The sequence below is a fragment of the Heteronotia binoei genome, chromosome 12, assembly GCF_032191835.1.
Source record: "Heteronotia binoei isolate CCM8104 ecotype False Entrance Well chromosome 12, APGP_CSIRO_Hbin_v1, whole genome shotgun sequence".
In the NCBI taxonomy this organism is placed as follows: Eukaryota; Metazoa; Chordata; class Lepidosauria; order Squamata; family Gekkonidae; genus Heteronotia; species Heteronotia binoei.
The window spans coordinates 12,755,356-12,775,588 of NC_083234.1; the positions used below are offsets into that span (position 1 = coordinate 12,755,356).

At 47.5% G+C, this 20,233-nt stretch overlaps 1 protein-coding gene across 1 annotated transcript in view; it reads left to right on the forward strand.

Moving 5' to 3' along the window:
- The window catches only part of GRIK4 (glutamate ionotropic receptor kainate type subunit 4), a 901,771-nt gene that overhangs the window by 322,699 nt on the left and 558,839 nt on the right, over window positions 1-20,233 (forward strand). Inside the window, 1 exon segment of the mRNA XM_060251811.1 lies at window positions 12,255-12,386. Coding sequence (XP_060107794.1) covers window positions 12,305-12,386 — 82 coding nt within the window. The 5' untranslated portion in view covers window positions 12,255-12,304.

A 20,233-nucleotide genomic window follows, 5' to 3' on the forward strand; every position in this document is an offset into this window, starting at 1 on the left:
TGAGGTAGATGAAGATATTGGATTTATATCCCGTCCTCCACTCCGAAGAGCCTCAGAGTGGCTCACAATCTCCTTTCCCTTCCTCCCCCACAACAGACACCCTGTGAGGTAGATGAAGATATTGGATTTATATCCCGCCCTCCACTCCGAAGAGTCTCAGAGCGGCTCACAATCTCCTCTACCTTCCTCCCCCACAACAGACACCCTGTGAGGTAGATGAAGATATTGGATTTATATCCCGTCCTCCACTCTGAAGGGTCTCAGAGTGGCTCACAATCTCCTTTCCCTTCCTCCCCCACAACAGACACCCTGTGAGGTAGATGAAGATATTGGATTTATATCCCGCCCTCCACTCCGAAGAGTCTCAGAGCGGCTCACAATCTCCTTTACTTTCCTCCCCCCACAACAGTCACCCTGTGAGGTGGGTGGAGCTGGAGAGGGCTCTCACAGCAGCTGCCCTTTCAGGGACAACCTCTGCCAGAGCTATGGCTGACCCAAGGCCATGCTAGCAGGTGCAAGTGGAGGAGTGGGGAATCAAACCCGGTTCTCCCAGATAAGAGTCCGCACACTTAACCACTACACCAAACTGGCTCTCCGGTTATAAAATGGGGATATTTTTGCCAGTCTGCCTGAAATCTAACAGGGATGATTTCTCGGGCAAGAGAAGCAATTCTCGAGCATATCGTGAGTTACACCCGTAAACGATGCCTTGGGCCACGTGTCGAGTGCTTCTTTTGCCACAGTCTATTGGATCACTCCTGGGCTAGGGAATACTCATTCCAAGTCTGAGAGCATAGCTTCCTGACAGGTTTACAGCCACAGCATGGCTTGTTTTTGCAAATGAAGACCCGGTATCTTCTGGCAGAATAAAATGGGGTAACATTTGAAGCCAAATGTTAAATACAAAGGTTACTTGGCAGGTATGTTTCAGCCTTGAGCAGGTGTGATACTAATCGAGAGCTGAGCTGGAAATCTTTGCAGTTACTCCGCCACATCCTGGCTGGCCTCTGAGCCGCAATTACCGGCACCTTGAAGAGTGTTTACAGCTCAGCAGTGCCTCAGAGCTCTCTTTCCCTCCATTGCCCTCATTTATCATCACCGCTGCCCCAAGATGGCCAGGTGATTCTCAGACTCTCGCTGCTGAAGTTAGCAGCCAAGGGGGTTTTCCTGTGTGTCAGATTGCCCCTTGGTGTGGACTCTTTACTGCCCTCTTAGCAATCTGCAGATGGTGACTGTAGCCATGAAATTAAAAGACGTTTGCTCCTTGGGAGGACAGCTATGGCAAACCTGGGCAGTATAATAAAAAGTAGAGACATCACCCTGCCAACAAAAGTCCGTATAGTCAACGCGATGGTATTCCCAGTAGTAATGTATGGCTGTGAGAGCTGGACCATAAGGAAGGCCGAGCGCAGAAGAATAGATGCTTTTGAGATGTGGTGCTGGAGAAGACTCTTGAGAGTCCCTTGGACTGCAAGAAGATCCAATCAGTCAGTCCTAAGGGAAATCAACCCAGACTGTTCACTGGAAGGTCAGATGCTGAAGCTGAAGCTCAGATACTTTGGCCACCAAAGGAGAAGGGAGCACTCCCTAGAGAAGATCCTGATGCTGGGAAAGACAGAAGGCAAAAGAAGAAGGGGATGGCAAAAGTTGAGATGGCTGGACAGCATTACTGATGTAACAAACATGAATTTGAGCAGACTTCAGAGGATGGTGGAAGACAGGAGGGCCTGGCCTGACTTTGTCTGTGGGGTCGCAAAGAGTTGGACTTGACTGTGCGACTGAACAACAACAACAGCAATCTGTCTTGTCTTCCGCCGTCCTTAATTCTGCCTCCTGTCATGGGTCTCCTGGCCTGCATGAAGTTCAACTACCGTTTGTAAAGCTCCTAACTGAAAAAGACCTTCAAGGTGTATTTGCAGGATCGGCTTATTGCTAGAGACCGGAATCTATATATCATATTGCACAAAAACATCCAAATTTCATTCCAAAACCACAGATCATATAGAGAGCATAAAGTCCCAAACAGAAACACTGTTTCTAAGGATGACTCCGACAAATTCTTTACAAAAAAGTCTATACGGAGTAATACTACTCGGGTATAAATTCCAAATGGAGTCCTTGTACTGGTGTCAGCTTCCGAAGGAGAAATTCTTGCCTTCACGCAATCACCGGCTTAAATCACGTTCCGCTGCACCTGCAGCTTCTTCACAAGCCAACTGACAAGGTCCTCAGACCGGCCTCTCTCAAACGCCCAAATTAGAGTGTTCAAAATTTTCTCCTTCGGAAGCCGACACCAGTGGAAGGACTCCGTTTGGAATTTACTCCTGAGTAGTATTACTCCATATAGACTTTTTATAAAGAATTCGTCAGAGTCATCCTTAGAAACAGTGTTTCTGTTTGGGACTTTATGCTCTCTATATGATCTGTGGTTTTGGAATGAAATTTGGATGTTTTTGCACAATATCATATATAGATTTTTGTAAATTTTGCTAAATTGTATTTTTGACACAATTGTTTCTAGATTTCTGTTTATATCGTGTTGCCATCATCTTCTCTGCTATTGCTAGAGACCTGCAGACAAATGTTGGTGCAAATCCGTATATGGCATTCAGCCCAACCCTCTACAGCAGGATTGCCAATTCCCAATTGGGGGGAGGGGATCCCCTGGTTTGGAGGCTCTCTCCCTCCGCTTCAGGGTTAGCAAAAAGTATGTGTGTGGGGGGGGGGGGATGTCTGCTGGGCACTCCATGGGTATAATGGAGAATTGATCCATGGGTATCTGGGGAGAGCTGGTTTGGTGTAGTGGTTAAGTGTGCAGACTCTTATCTGGGAGAACCGGGTTTGATTCCCCACTCCTCCACTTGCACCTGCTAGCATGGCCTTGGGTCAGCCATAGCTCTGGCAGAGCTGTCCTTGTAAGAGCCAGTTTGGTGTAGTGGTTAAGTGTGCGGACTCTTATCTGGGAGAACCGGGTTTGATTCCCCGCTCCTCCACTTGCAGCTGCTGGAATGGCCTTGGGTCAGCCATAGCTCTGGCAGAGGTTGTCCTTGAAAGGGCAGCTGCTGTGAGAGCCCTCTCCAGCCCCACCCACCTCACAGGGTGACTGTTGTGGGGGAGGAAGGTAAAGGAGATTGTGAGCCTCTCTGAGACTCTTCGGAGTGGAAAGCGGGATATAAATCCAATATCTTCTTCTTCTTCAGGGAGGCCTGTTTTTTGAGGCAGGGGCACCAAATTTTCAGCATAACATCTGGTACTTCTCCTCAAAAACAAACACCTCCCAAGTTTCCAAAAGATTGGACCAGGGAATCCAATTCTGTAAGCCCTCAAAGAAGGTGCCCCCATCCTTCATTATTTCCAATGGAGGGAAGGCATTTAAAAGGAGCGTGGTCCCTTGAAATGTGATGGCCAGAACTCCCTTCGGAGTTCAATCACGCTTGTCACAACCTTGCTCCTGGCTCCACCCCCAAAGTCCCCAGATGTTTCTTCAGTCAGACCTGGGAACCCTACTCAACAGCTTCCTGCTCTCCTGCCTTCTCTGATCTTTCCCTGCTAGTGGTGCATACAGCCTCCTCCTTTCTCTAGCTTATAGGGAAGGCTTTTCCGAAGCACCCCTTCCTTTCCCCCACAATCATCTCTCCTTTCTTGAGAAGCCCAAGCATTCTCTGTGATTCCCCCAACTGCTGGCATGAGGAAGTCAGGAAGGGTCCCACACGTCAACACACAAAGACGCCTTACGTTGAATCAGACTCTGGTCCATTTAGGTCCGTATTGTACATTCAGGCTCTTGGAGGACTGGCTACATCAGGAGTGTGCAGCCGAAGAAGCAAAGGAGTTCCTGCTACAAAAAAAGCCCTGGTACGCAGGGCTGGTTTTTTTTTTTTATATTGACTGCCCGAGGGAAAAGCACCACACCTATCAGCAGGGCTTTTCTCTTTTCTTTGTAGAAAAAGCCCAGCAGGGGCTCATTTGCATATTAGGCGCACCCCCTGATGCCAAGCCAGCCAGAACTGCATTCCTGTGTGTCGTTGCTCCAAAACAGCTCTGCCTATCAGGAATTTCCCTCTCCTTCCTTAAACGTAGAAGGGATTCCCCATTCAGGTAAAGAATGGACTCTCGTCAGTTCAGGGTCTGACCTAGCCAAAGTTAAGCTGCTTGAAATGCTTTGGGAGCTTCTGCTTGTGGATGTTTTTTATCCCACACCTTTTTGAAGCGCTTGGATGGGTTGCAGCTGGGATTACCACTGCAAGCTTGCTTTAAAAGGGATTAGGCAAATTCGTAGAGCAGGGGTGGCCAAGGGTAGCTCTCCAGATGTTTTTTTTTTGCCTACAACTCCCATCAGCCCCAGCCAGCATGGCCGATGGCCGGGGCTGATGGGAGTTGTAGGCAAAAAAAAACATCCGGAGAGCAACCCTTGGTCGACCCTGTAGAGGACAGGCCATCAGTGGCTACTAGACATAGTGACTTTGGAGAGCCGCCATATCCAGAGCCAGTAAACGTCTGGATCTCAGTGCTAGGAGGGAACAGCAGGGAAGGCCTTGCCCTCTATGCCCTGTTTATTGGCCCTCTGGGCAACTGGTCAGTCCCTCTGTGAAACAGGATGCTTGACCAAATGGACCACTGGCTGGCACAATAGCTAATTAACATGTGGAACTTGCTTCCAAGAGATGTAGGCTGCTAGGGTAGATGAATTTGAAAGGCGATTTGGAGGAGAGACCAGTCGCTAACTGCTACCTTTGGAGGAGAGGGCAATCACTGACTGTTCCCTTGATGTCTGAATGGAACCTCCATGTTCAGTAGTAGTGTACCAGTTGCTTGGGGCAACAAGAGGGGAAGGCTTTCTGCGTCTGCTTGTGGAACTCTGGGACTATCTAACTCAGGGGGGTCAAACTCATTCGTTGTGAGGGCCAGATCTGACATAAATGAGACCTTGTCGGGCTGGGCCATGTGTGTCATGAAATGTAATGCCAAGGAGCACAGATATAAGAAAGGTTAAAACGCTTGGGGCTCTTTAGCTTGGAGAACGTCGACTGCGGGGTGATATGATAGAGGTTTACAAGATTATGCATGGGATGGAGAAAGTAGAGAAAGAAGTCCTTTTCTCCCTTTCTCACAATACAAGAACTCGTGGGCATTCAATGAAATTGCTAAGCAGTCGGGTTAGAACGGATAAAAGGAAATACTTCTTCACCCAAAGGGTGATTAACGTGTGGAATTCACTGCCACAAGAGATGGTGGCAGCTACAAGTATAGACAGCTTCAAGAGGGGAATGGATAAGCATATGGAGTAGAGGTCCATCAGTGGCTATTAGCCACAGCATATTGTTGGAACTCTCTGTCTGGGGCAGTGATGCTCTGTATTCTGGTGCTTGGAGGGGCACAGTGGAAGGGCTTCTAGTGTCCTGGCCCCACTAGTGGACCTCCTGATGGCACCTGGTTTTTTTTGGCCACTGTGTGACACAAAGTGTTGGACTGGATGGGCCATTGGACTGATCCAACATGGTTTCTCTTATGTTCTGATGTCTGGGGCAATGATGCTCTGTATTCTTGGTGCTTTGGGGGCCCACAGTGTGAGGACTTCTAGTGTCCTGGCCTCACTGATGGACCTCCTGGTGGCACTTGGTTTTTTGGCCACAGTGTGACACAGAGTGTTTTACTGGATGGGCCATTGGACTGATCCAACATGGTTTCTCTTATGTTCTTATGTCTGGGGCAGTGATGCTCTGTATTCTTGGTGCTGGGGGAGGGTGGACAAAGTGGCAGCTCGACTTGTGAACCTCCTGATGACGCCTGGGTTTTTTGGCCACTGTGTGACACAGAGTGTTGGACTGGATGAGCCTTTGGCCTGATCCAACATGGCTTCTCTTATGTTCTTATGTGACACAGAGTGTTGGACTGGATGGGCCTTTGGCCTGCTCCAACATGGCTTCTCTTATGTTCTTATGTGACACAGAGTGTTGGACTGGATGGGCCTTTGGCCTGCTCCAACATGGCTTCTCTTATGTTCTTATGTGACACAGAGTGTTGGACTGGATGAGCCTTTGGCCTGATCCAACATGGCTTCTCTTATGTTCTTATGTGACACAGAGTGTTGGACTGGATGGGCCTTTGGCCTGATCCAACATGGCTTCTCTTATGTTCTTGGAAACATTATAAAGGATACAGACAAACACAGTTAAATATATATTTTTAAAACCTAAAAATAAAACATTCTGAAAGTATTAGCACTCTTGCAATATTGTGGTCAGTACCAAAGCAAGCTCTCCCTCCCCTCCCCACTTCCTCCCCAAGAGTGGCACCTCAGCCAATAGGGAAGATAGAGTCTCTGCCCTGCAGCTTTGGGGCTGTTGAGAAATCCTGGCAAAGCAAGCCACGACACAGAAGGAAGCTAGAGAGAGGGAGAAGGAAGCAGACTTGCTCGCGGGCCTGATAGCAGCCCTACGGGGGCTTGATCTGGCCCATGGGCCACACGGTTGACACCCCTGATCTAACTGGCCACCAGACTGGGAAGCAGTTTGATGGGCCAAATGCATTTTTGCTCTGATTTTACAAGGTCTCTTCTAAACATACTAACAGTTCTTCGGGGGGGGGGCGGGCATGTTGCATAACTCTACTAACTGATAGCCTTTTAAAGCTGAAAACATGCAACAATGTTTTTTATCCACCCCATTCCATGGTGCAAACGCAAGCGAAGCAATATAAACCGAGCCTGACATCTATTATCCTTGGCAAGCTCTCGCCTATCCAGAATGTGTGAATTAGCCTTAATTTGTTTATATGACTTTTTAAAAAAGAGTGAAGAAGGGCTGGTAAATCCTGTACGAACCCCCTGGGGGGACATATGGAAAGATAATTCATCTGCAGGATGTTGGCAGTTGCTGGATATGACAACATCTTTTCAATGCCCCCCCTCTCTAAATCATCCTCCTTTGAACCTCTCTCCCTGTTTTTCTCCACAATCTTTATTCGGTTTTGCAGCTGCCTCTCCGATATGGTAGAAAATAACATTAAGGAATATATGAGATGCACCTTGTGCTACGGGTCAGGGAAGCATTTGCTGATGCAAAGTGATAGATAATTAGGGGGGGGGGGGTCTCCCTCCAGCTACAGTCAAAGCTCCCTCCAGTATAGTCAAAGCAATGGTATTCCCAGTAGTAATGTATGGCTGTGAGAGCTGGACCATAAGGAAGGCCGAGCGCAGGAGAATAGATGCTTTTGAGATGTGGTGCTGGAGAAGAATCCTGAGAGTCCCTTGGACTGCCAGAAGATCCAATCAGTCAGTCCTAAGGGAAGTCAACCCTGACTGTTCCCTGGAAGGTCAGATGCTGCAGCTGAAGCTCAAATACTTTGGCCACCCAATGAGAAGGGAGCACTCGCTGGAGAATACCCTGGGGCTAAGAAAGATTGAAGGCAAAAGAAGAAGGGGGCGGCAAAAGAGGAGATGGCTGGACAGTGTTACTGATGTAACACGAATTTGAGCAGACTTCGGAGGATGGTGGAAGACAGGAGGGCCTGGCGTGACTTGGTCTATGGGGTCGCAAAGAGTCGGACTCGACTGTGCGACTGAACAACAACTCCCTCCAGCTGCTCGTTGTTCTAGGTTGCCAATCTCCAGATGGGGGCAGGAGATCCCCTGGTTTGGAGGCCCTCCCCCACTTATAATAATAATATGATGACTTCAGGGTCATCAGAAAGCGGGGGGGGGGAGGGAAATTTCTTCTGGGCACTCCATTATTTCCTATGGAGACCGATTCTCACGGGGTATAATGGAGAATTGATCCATAGGCATCTAGGGTCAGCGGGTCATCAGAAAGTGGGGGGGGGGGGAAATGTCTGCTGGGCACTCCATTATGCCCTATGGAGACCGATTCTCACAGGGCATAATGGAGAATTGATCCATGGACATCTGGGGCTCTAGGGAGCTGTTTTTTGAGGTAGAGGCACCAAACTTTTAGCATAGCATTCAGTGCCTTTCCTCAAAATACCTTCCCAAGTTTCAAAAGGATTGGACCAGGGGGCCCAATTCTATCCTGCATTATTTCCAATGGAAGGAAGGCATTTAACAGGTGTGCGGTCCTTTTAAACGTGATGGCCACAATTCCCTTTGGAGTTCAACGATGCTTGTCATAACCTCGCTGCTGGCTCCACCCCCCAAAGTCCCCAGATATTTCTTGAATTGGACTTGGCAACCCTAATTGACTCCAAGGTTTAAGCCTCCGGCGTTGGACCGGTTCTTCCTCTTCTGAAAGCCCTGGTTTCGATGGGCTGGGCGACGGCGTGGCACGCAAGGCCCTTTGCAGCGAGGCTGAAAAGCCGTGCTCGGATTGATTCCAGAATCAATAGCACCAAAGCAGTGTGGGTCAAGAGCGTTTGTTGCAGTTATTAAATACATTTCAGAATAGCCTCAGGGTGCTGCCAACACTGGGGTGTGAAATTCTCGGAGATTTGAGGATGAAGCTTCGGAAGGGTGGGTTTCAGCCGCTGGCAACACCAGGGTCACTGCCTGCCCAGGGGGTGGCAGGCTGCCAGCTTTCTGGACAATCTCTCTGTGTTCAATTCAGCACTGCAGGCAAATACAGACAAAAGACTTTCCTGTGTCCTGGAGCAGAGAGGTGGTGGGGGAGTCCAGGAGCTGTTCCAGGCCCAGCCACAATAGCAGACTTGAAGAGCCCCTTGTAGGGTTACGAGGTCCCCCCTGGCTACTGCTGGGGAATGGGGTGGGGGGTAGGGTTACCAGATCTGGGTTGATAAACTCCTGGAGATTTGGGGACAGAGCCTGGGGGAGGACAGGAACATCAGTAGGAAGGAGAAGACTGCCGATTTATACCCCACCTTTCTCTCCTACATCTTCTCCCCCCACCCCACAACAGACATCCTGTCAGGTGGGTGGGGCTGAGAGGGCTCTCACAGCAGCTGCTCTTTCAAGGACAACCTCTGCCAGGGCTATGGCTGACCTAAGGCCATTCCAGCAGCTGCAAGTGGAGGAGTGGGGAATCAAACCCGGTTCTCCCAGATAAGAGTCTGCGCACTTAACCACTACACCAAACTGGCTCTCACAAGGACAGCTCTGCCAGAGCTATGGCTGACCCAAAGCCATTCCAGCAGGTGCAAGTGGAGGAGTGGGGAATCAAACCCGGTTCTCCCAGATAAGAGTCCGCGCACTTAACCACTACACCAAACTGGCAGTAAGGTGCAATGCCATAGAGTCCACCCTCCAAATCATCCATTTGCTCCAGGGCAACATCTCTGTAGTCTGGAGATAAGCTGTATTACTGGGGGAGGGGGTCCGGCCCCACCCGGAGGCTGGCATCTCTGCCTCCAGGCCCAGCAATGGGGGTGGGGGAGTGGAAGAAAGCTTTGTTTTGGAGAAGATGGGATTCCACCCCCCCCCCCCATGAGTCTCACAGACCCCACTTGTTATCTTTCAGCTTTGGATCATAAAACAATAGTATTTCCAAACCTGGAGGGGAGGGGGAGATGTCTGAAAATAGGGCTTATTTACACATTGCATTTCCAAGGTTTATGCTTAAGATGGTTTACCGGTACACCAGTTTGGTGTAGTGGTTAAGTGTGCGGATTCTTATCTGGGAGAGCTGGGTTTAATTCCCCACTCCTCCACTTGCACCTGCTGGAATGGCCTTGGGTCAGCCATAGCTCTAGCAGAGGTTGTCCTTGAAGGGCAGCTGCTGTGAGAGCCCTCTCCAGCCCCACCCACCGCACAGGGTGTCCGTTGTGGGGGAAGAAGGTAAAGGAGATTGTGAGCCGCTCTGAGACTCTTCGGAGTGGAGGGCAGGATATAAATCCAATATCTTCTTCTTCTACCTCAATATGTAATTTATTTCCTTTGCAATAACTCATCAGAGAGTCAAAGACTACCATCGAGTTTCTCATTGCATTGTTGGTTGGACTGCCCATTTGTACTAGAATTTTGGGAATCAGTTGTACAGCAAACATTTGAAATTACTAAAATCAATATTCCTTTTAAAACTGAGCCTCTTATTTTAAATCTTTGGACAAGTTCCGAGATCATATAATATTCCGAGATCATATAAAAGGAGGTATTGAGATTTTTATGTGGTGCAGCAAGAATGATTATTTCTAAACATTGGAAATCGTCAAAACTGCTAACAATTGCTGATTGCTTACTTAAAGTTCAAGAAATATGTATTTTGGAAAAAATAACTGAATCACTTAACAAGATGAAGATGTATTAAATTCTAAATTTGTAACTGTCTGGTATTGTCTTTTAGAATTCTTAGCAACTAAAGAAGACTATAATACAATTTTAGAAGCTATTAATGCCATCTATTAAGTTTGTTGTTATTGTTTTGACTGACTCACAAATTTTTGTTAATACTATTATTTACTAGGAGGGGAGAAAAAATAAATGTGTGTGTGTGTGTATAAAAAACTTCTGTAATATTTTACTTTTGTATTTGTTAATGGTTCTGATTCAGAACACCCATATCATATCCAATTACAACTCCAATTTGGTGTAGTGGTGAAGTGTGCGGACTCTTATCTGAGAGAATCGGGTTTGTTTCCCCACTCCTCCACTTGCAGCTGCTGGAATGGCCTTGGGTCAGCCATGGCTCTTGCAAGAGTTGTCCTTGAAAGGACAGGTTCTGGGAGAGCTCTCTCAGCCCTACCTACCTCACAGGGTGTCTGTTGTGGGGGGAGAAGGTAAAGGAGATCGTAAGCTGCTCTGAGACTGATTCAGAGAGAAGGGTGGGGTATAAATCTATGGCCTTCTTCTTCAATAAAGTTTTCTTTTCCTGGGAGGTGGGGGAATGAGTTTCTCATGATTGCTAGAGCTACCCGTGTCACTTTTGAGTAGCTCTAGGAATCCTCAGGAACTTCCTGTAAGTAGACAAGACAAGGTCTTTTATTTTTTCTCACTAGAACAATGGGGTTGACACTTTGACCCCCATTCCCACTCACTAACTGGCTGAACATCAGTGGACAGGAAGGGAGATCTTCCACCATAAGCAGGCAAATGGGAACCCTAACACCAGCTAGGGTTGCCAAGTCCAATTCAAGAAATATCTGGGGACTTTGGGGGTGGAGCCAGGAACAAGGGTGTGACAAGCATAATTGAACTCCAAAGGGAGTTCTGGCCATCACATTTAAAGGGACCGCACACCTTTAAATGCCTCCCTCCATTGGAAATAATGAATAGGGGGCACCTTCTTTGGGGGCTCACAGAATTGGACCCCCTGCTCCAATCTTTTTGAAACTTGGAGGGTGGTTTGAGGAGAGGCACTGAATGCTAGGCTGAACATTTGGTGCCTCTACCTCAAAAAACAGCCCATCGGGAGCCGCACATACCTGCAGATTCATTCTCCATGATACCTTCTGGGAATCGGTCTCCATAGGAAATAATGGAGTACCCAGCAGAGATTCCCCCCTTCCTTTCTGATGACCCTGAAGCAGGGGGAGGGCCTCCAAACCGGGGGATCCCCTGCCCCCACCTGGGGATTGGCAACCCCAACACCGGCCCAAGCTCGAGTGAGCACTGTGTAGTTTCTTTCTCATGGACAGTCTTCCTCTTGAAGAGGAAGAGCCAGTTTGGTGTAGTGGTTAAGTGTGCGGACTCTTATCTGGGAGAACCGGGTTTGATTCCCCACTCCTCCACTTGCACCTGCTGGAATGGCCTTGGGTCAGCCATAGCTCTGGCAGAGGTTGTCCTTGAAAGGGCGGCTGCTGGGAGAGCCCTCTCCAGCCCCACCCACCTCACAGGGTGTCTGTTGTGGGGGAGGAAGGGAAAGGAGATTGTGAGCTGCTCTGAGACTCTTCGGAGTGGAGGGCGGGATATAAATCCAATATCTTCATCTACCTCACAGGGTGTCTGTTGTGGGGGAGGAAGGGAAAGGAGATTGTGAGCCCCTCTGAGACTCTTCAGAGTGGAGGGCGGGATATAAATCCAATATCTTCATCTACCTCACAGTGTGTCTGTTGTGGGGGAGGAAGATAAAGGAGATTGTGAGCTGCTCTGAGACTCTTCAGAGTGGAGGGCGGGATATAAATCCAATATCTTCATCTACCTCACAGGGTGTCTGTTGTGGGGGAGGAAGGGAAAGGAGATTGTGAGCCGCTCTGAGACTCTTTGGGGTGGAGGGCGGGATATAAATCCAATATCTTCTACTTCATCTTCTTCTTAAAAAGCGAGTCCCCAGATTTTTGAGGGCAGTTTGCTTGCTCGTTGCTGACGGGGGCGTTTCCATTCACGACCCTGTCTGTTCTTTTTTTTTTTATAGAGTTATGTCATGCCCAGACCACCGCAGGGCTCCATGAGGATTTCTAGAAAATGCCCCGGATCTTGGCGCCTCTGGTGCTCCTTCTGGTGTGGCTAATGGAGATCGTTGCCAGCCCCCACACTCTGCGGATTGGTGAGTAGCAGGGGGGAAATACGTGGTCTGCTTGTCGTAACAATGGACTCCATTCTCTGTAGCAAACACGGCAAAGCTGGTAGCCGAAAGACTATAGACGCACCACTCCTCTGCTGTAAATGCCTTCTTCTAGCCTTGCCTGTTTCAAAGTTCCTTCACTGGACTTTCACATCTCTTGCTGCGTTTTGCTTGTTACATTCCAGCTTCACCTGAGTGCATATGCCAGGGGTGGAATTCTAGCAGGAGCTCCTTTGCATATTAGGCCACGCACCCCTGATGTAGCCAATCCTCCAAGAGCTTACAAAAAAAGAGCCTTGCAAGCTCTTGGAGGATTGGCTACATCTGGGGTGTGTGGCCTAATATGCAAAGGAGCTCCTGCTAGGATTCCATCCCGGCATACGCTGTAGAATTACAAGGTCCTGACAGCTAAGTGATAGGAGTCTAAACTTTAGGGCAGGGTGGAGAGGTGAACTGATCCCTTAACTTTCCACAATGGTTTCTGGAGGGTCGCTGGTGGCCCGGAGCAAGCTGAACTCAGGAGCCCCCTAGCGCTGACAGCCATTATGCTCTTTGTTGTTGCTGCTGTGGCCACGTCAGGAAGGCGTGGCTCTGTGGTAGAGCCTCTGCTTGGCGTGCCGAAGGTCCCAGGTTTAATCCCTGGCATCTCCCATTGAAAAGATCCGGCAGTAGGGGGTGTGAAAGGCTTGAGATCCTGGAGAACGGCTGCCAGTTTGAGTAGACAGTACTGCTCTTGATGGACAAGGGGTCTGAGTCAAGGCAACTTGTATGCTCGGGTATACATTCAAGCGACCCCTGATCTGGGACACTGCTAGCACAACGGGGCCTAGTTGGCTGAGCTTGTGCCGGAGCTTTTTGAACATTCCAGTCCACTCATGGGTAGACAAAGGTGTCCCTTCTTTTTGTTTCTGTGCATCGTTGTTGTGAACAACTTCAGTCCACCAATATTGGTTGCTAATACTGACGATTTGCATCCCTTTATGTATTTGGACACGTATTTATGTCATTCAGGCAGAATTAGTATGCTATCTATATGTTCAGTTATGCCAATTACACATACTATGCATGTCTTTGTGTATTTGGACATATCTTTATGTCATTCAGGCAGAATCAGTATGGTATTTATATGTTCGGTTATGTCATTTACACAAACTATGCATGTCTTTATGTATTTGGACATGTATTTATCCCGTTCAAGCAGAATTAGTGTGCTATTTATATGTTCGATTATGTCATTTACACATACTATGCTTGTCTTCATGTATTTGGTCATGTATTTGTGTCACTCAGGCAGAATTGGTATGGTATTTATATGTTTGGTTATGTCATTTACACAAACTATGCATGCCTTCTTGTATTTGGACATATATTTATCCCATTCAGGCAGAATTGGTATGGTATTTATATGTCATGTACACATACTATGCATGTCTTCATGTATTTGGACATGTATTTATGTCATTCAGGCAGAATTAGTGTGGTATTTATATGTTTGGTTATGTCATATACCATGTCATGTTCAACAAGGTAAATATGGTAATCCATATTAGTCCGATCAATCAATCCATATTACTCCGATCTGATTTATTTTTAAAATATCTGAAAGTAGATTATAGTTGAAAATATAATTGCAGTCATGAACCTTGTAAAATATTATACCATTTTATTTGAGGTATTGTGTTAGTGATAATTACCTGTGGTGGGATTGTTGCTTGGTTATTTTGTGATATTTGAATGTCGATTGTAGAATGCAGAATTTTGTTTATTAATAAACGACTAGTTTATTTTTTTAAAAGTTATGTCATTTACACATACTATGATTGTCTTCATGTATTTGGACGTGTATTTATCCTATTCAAGCAGAATTAGTATGATATTTATATGTTCGGTTATGTCATTTACACAAACTATGCATATCTTCATGTATTTGGACATGTATTTATGTCATTCAGGCAGAATTGGTGTGGTATTTATATGGTCGTTTATGTCGTTTACACATACTATGCATGTATAATGGTGACTTATTGGTGCCCCCCCCCTCAAAGGCATGGAAGAATTCATACATTTTATGGAGGAGAAATTTGTCATGAAAGACTCCTGGAAATGGGGAGATATTTGTACTGACTCAGCGTGCATCCAGAATACCTTCCGTAGCTTGATTTATACCACCAGCCATTCATAAAAGGAAGAGGGTTTGGGTTGAGCTGGTGAACCTCTGCCCAGACAAGAGAATCTGGGGTTGCTATTTTATTCTGGAGTTGATGGAAATGGTGTGGGGTTTTTTAAAACTATGGTCGAAAGCAGTTGTTGTGGCATGAGTGGAGGGGAGAAATCAGGGGCTGCTTGTTTAAAGACAGGGTTGGGGGAGCAGGTGGCAGTTGCGAAGGTGTCAGGAAGAGGAAGCTAAGGCAGGTATCCCAACCTGTGGGTCAGGCCCCAAAAGTGAGTCACACAGCCTCCGTAAGTGGATCACAGGACAGCACTCCCTAATGGCTGCCTCTGCCTTTTCCACTGTTCTGTTCTGGGGAACCGAGATCTGAGCCTGGAAACAGGATCTCCCATGTGATACATTGGTTGGTACTTTTTCTTCCCTGCATACACATGTTGATGAAGTAAAACATGCCCTGAGGATTACTGGAGTGAGTTTCTTAGCGGAAGTCAAAGGGGGTCATGGAGAAGGAGAGGGTGATCAAAGGCTCGTGTCATGCAAAAGCATGTCAGAAAGCCACTTGCTGGGGGCTTAGAGTGGAGGCAGCTGCATCCTTTGTATTATACTTGTCGGTTTCTCAAAAACAGCTGGTTGGCCACTGTAGAAAAGAAGATGCTGAACTAGAGAGACGCCAAGGTCATAGTTTGCCTAGGGAACCAAAAAAACCTTAGGACCAGCCTTCGATGGGCCACCAAAACCAAGTAAATTCGATCTTGTGAGTCACCATACAAAAAAAAAAAGTGTGAACCACTGGGCTAAGGTGTTTTGGAAATGATGTTTACAAGATTAAGCTTGGGATGGAGAGGGCAGAGAAAGAAGTCCTTTTCTCCCTTTCTCACAATACAAGAATTCATGGGCATTCAATGAAATGGCTGAGCAGTCAGGTTAAAACGGGTAAAAGGAAGTGCTTCTTCACCCAAAGGGTGATTAACATGTGGAATTCACTGCCACGGGAGGTGGCGGCGGCTACAAGCATAGCCAGCTTCAAGAGGAGATTGGATAAAAATATGGAGCAGAGGTCCATCAGTGGCTATTAGCCACAGTGTGTATGTGTGCATGTATGTGTGTGTGTGTGTGTGTATATATATATATTGGCCACTGTGTGACACAGAGTGTTGGACTGGATGGGCCATTGGCCTGATCCAACATGGCTTCTCTTATGTTCTTATGTGACACAGAGTGTTGGACTGGATGGGCCATTGGCCTGATCCATCATGGCTTCTCTTATGTTCTTATGTGACACAGAGTGTTGGTCTGGATGGGCCACTGGTCTGATCCAACATGGCTTCTCTTATGTTCTTATATTGCCTCCCTCCCTGCTTCATTTCTGGACTCACCTTCTGCTGACCTGGAAGTTCAGATCCTTTTTCCATCTTCCCAGTGGCTGGACTGACAGCCACTAGTTTGGGGAGCTCACAGTTCTCCATTTCTTATATCATCTGTGTCCAATGATGGGACTGTGGCTCAGTGGCAGAGCCTCTACTTGGCATGCAGAAGGTCCCAGGTTCAATCCCCAGCATCTCCAGTTAAAAGGACCGGGCAGTAGGTGACGTGAAAGACCTCCGCCTGAGACTCTGGAGAGAGCTGCTGCCAGTCTGAGCAGACAATCCTGACCTTGATGGGCCAAAAGTCTGATTCACTATAAGGAAACTTTCTGTATGTTCGTGCCTGCTATTACAACAGGTAATAAATGGGGAGCAGGTCACAAAGGGGCAGCAATTTCTAAAGGGTTGGGGAAGGGGCAAGCAACCTTTCTTCAGGTTCTTGCTAACAGCGAACGACACTGCAATGAACTTTCAAAGAAGGAAGGCTGGTCTGATTCAATAGGAGGCAGTTAATGTGTTCATGCATGCTCACCAGGGTGTCAAACTCATTTGTTATGAGGGCTGGATCTGACATAAATGAGAGCTTGTCGGGCTGGGACTCATGTGTCGTAAAATGTAACGCCAGGTAGCAGAGACATAAACTTTATAAAGGACACAGGCAAGCACAATGAAAGACTTTTTTTTTCCTTTTAAAAGTGCTGAAAGTATTGGCACTCGTGCAATATGGCGGTCAGTATCAAAGCAAGCTCTCCCTCCACCCCACTTCCTCCCCAAGAGAGGAGCCTCTGCCAATGCGGAAAATAGGGGCTTTGCTCTGTAGCTTCTGTGCAGTTGAGAAATCCTGGCAAAGCAAGCTGTGACGTGGAAAGAAGCAAGAGAGAAGGAGAAGGAAACAGACTTGCTTGTGGGCCTGCTAGGAGCCCTCCAGGGGCTTGACTTGACACCCCCATTCAGGAGCATTAAACTGGGTTCAGTGGTCACTTCTTCCATGGTACCCCCCCACCCCGAGCTTGTGGTTCTGCTAAGAGAGAGAGCCCTTTGCATGCAGCTTTCAGTATCCTCCCCCAATTACGCTTCTTGGCAAGGGAAGCCTTGACATTTAAACTGATATCAAGCCAATGCCTGATTGTAGAGTTGACAGAAACCCCAGCATTCTTCCTTGCGCAGTTTAATTGCGTGCATCAGGCAGTGCCTTCCTTTCCAAAGCATAAATTATGAGCCAGTGTGTGCCTGTGTGGAGTTTTCATCAAGATAATACCACCTTATGGGAGCCTTTTTGTATCTAAATGTGCAGTCAAGGCCTCTACCGAGACAACCGCTAAGGAAAGGCGTTCGTTTGGGTGACTTTCGGCTGGATTCCTCCCTGTTATCTTCAAACTCCTGGCGGCGGCGGTTGTGATACGAGGGAGCTTTGTTGTTTCTTAAAACAACGAAAATTGCATTTGATTCCATTTAGCGGCAGCCTCAAACTGTTCATAGCCAAAGAGGTCGAATGTATGATGGGATTCGGGTTTGGGCGGCCACAGCAGCTGGAGTCGATTTGCTGCTCTGGTAGATTAGGAGGGAAATGCAGGGAGGAATTCTCTCTGTGGAACTCGTCTTATTGCACTGACGCCTCGCTTTGCCATGAAGAAAAGGAAGTCACTTTCCTTTTCTTGTCACTGGAAGCTACCAAGGAGTTTTATTAACCACTTGCCTCTGATAAGAGGCTAATCTGTCCTTCCTCTGTTGGTGGCCCAGGAACCAAGAGGCTGCGGCAGTACAGCACTCTTTGCTCTTGTAGCTGCAGTCCTCCAGTATGCTACGGACTGGAAAGAATGCTTAACTTTTTTGTGGTAAGGACAGGTCCCTGTCAATGCCCTTTGCCTGAGTCTTGGTTGCCAGCTTGCCCTGGGGGCCATTTAGAAACCAAAACTATAGACTTACCTTTGTCATGGAGCAGAGAGGTGGTGGGAAACACAGTCAGTTTGGTGTAGTGGTTAAGTGTGCGGACTCTTATCTGGGAGAACCGGGTTTGATTCCCCACTCCTCCACTTGCACCTGCTAGCATGGCCTTGGGTCAGCCATAGCTCTGGCAGAGGTTGTCCTTGAAAGGGCAGCTGCTGTGAGAGCCCTCTCCAGCCCCACCCACCTCACAGGGTGTCTGTTGTGGGGGAGGAAGGTAAAGGAGATTGTGAGCCGCTCTGAGACTCTTCGGAGTGGAGGGCGGGATATAAATCCAATATCTTCATCTACCTCACAGGGTGTCTGTTGTGGGGGAGGAAGGGAAAGGAGATTGTGAGCCGCTCTGAGACTCTTCGGAGTGGAGGGCGGGATATAAATCCAATATCTTCTTCTTCTTCAGTCATCTTTGAACTGGTTTTTGAACTGGTTTGAATTAATAGTGTAGACGTGCTGTGAAGCAGAGGTTCCACGGACACCGTTGGAATTCTGACACAGTCCGGTGAGCACATCCATAAAATGGCTGCCTCAGCAGGCACAGCTAGCAATAAAATGGCTGCCTCTGCTTACCTTCAGCCAGACAGAGATCCTTGTATTGTGGCGGCAGTTGCTGCCAAAGCAACATTTCAAAAAATATCTATGTAGCCAATCAAACCTCCAGTGGCCAATCGGATGCCTCGCTGGGCTAATGCCCCACCTGGCTCCACTCACTTTCTAACCACAGTTGGGCCCCAGGAAAACTATTAGTGGGTGTCATGGTACTCATGGGCAACAGACCCCTGCTCTAAAATGCCTAGCAACAGAACACAGACATTACAGAGGCTTAGGGTTGCCAAGTCCAATTCAAGAAATATCTGGGGACTTTGGGGGTGGAGCCAGGAGACTTTGGGGGTGGAGCCAGGAGACATTAGGGGTGGAGCCAAGATCAAGGCTGTGACAAGCATAATTGAACTCCAAGGGAGTTCTGGCCATCACATTTAAAGGGACAGCACACCTTTTCAATTCCTTCCTTCCTTAGGAAATAATGAAGGATAGGGGCACCTTCTTTGGGGGCTCATAGAATTGGACCCCCTGGTCCAATCTTTTTAAAACTTGGTGGGTATTTTGGGGAGAGGCACTAGATGCTATACTGAAAATTTGGTGCCTCTACCCCCAAAAAACAGCCCCCCCGGAGCCCCAGATACCCGCAGATCAATTCTCCATGATTTTCTATGGGAATAAATCTCCGTAGGGAATAACAGAGTTCCCAGCAGACATTTCTCTCCCCTCCTCCCGCTTTCTGATGACCCTGAAGCGGGGGGAGGGCCTCCAAACCGGGGGATCCCTTGCCCTCACCTGGGGATTGGCAACCCTACAGAGGCTGGATTGAAGAGTGTCTGGAAATTGCTGCAAGCGAGCTGCCGCCTTACCTTTTCATCTGAGCATATACTTTGCACTTCTTGTTACCATAAACCCTAGCTCTTCATGCATGTGACAGAGGTTATTTTGTAGAAAAAGTGGTGCCAGAGCTCCTTAGCATAACTTATTTGCACGTGCCACACACCTCTGACACCACCGGAAGGTATACTAAATTATATCCGTGCAGCATCTACCTTAAAATGCTTCTTGAAGTAGAATTGTCATAATAAAACCTTACTCCCATCATACTTTTTACATCACTTTCTCCTAGGTGGCCACAGTGGCATAAGGAAGATTTCCATCTGTCTGCTTTATATGTTTGGGTTATTTTCCCATTTTTTGTGTGGGGGAAAATATTAGAAAGTTTGTCAAAGTTTGGAGTTGGGAGTAAGCAGTGAAGTGGCTAAGGTTGCAGATGACACTAAATTGTTCAGGGTGGTGAGAACCAGAGAGGATTGTGAGGCACTCCAAAGGGATCTATTGAGGCTGGGTGAGTGGGCGTCAATGTGGCAGATGAGGTTCAATGTGGCCAAGTGCAAAATAATTGCCAAGAATCCCAGCTACAAATACAAGTTGATGGGGTGTGAACTAGCAGAGACTGACCAAGAGAGAGATATTGGGGTCGTGGTACATAACTCACTGAAAATGTCAAGACAGTGTACGATTGCAATTAAAAAGGCCAACACCATGCTGGGAATTATTAGGAAGGGAACTGAAAACAAATCAGCCAGCATCATAATGCCCCTGTATAAATCGATGGTGCGGTCTCATTTGGAATACTGTGCACAATTCTGGTCACTGCACCTCAAAAAGGATATTGTAGCATTGGAAAAAGTGCAGAGAAGGGCAACTAGAATGATTAAAGGTTTGGAACACTTTCCCTATGAAGAAAGGTTAAAATGCTTGGGGCTCTTTAGCCTGGAGAAACATCGACTGTGGGGTGACATGATAGAGGT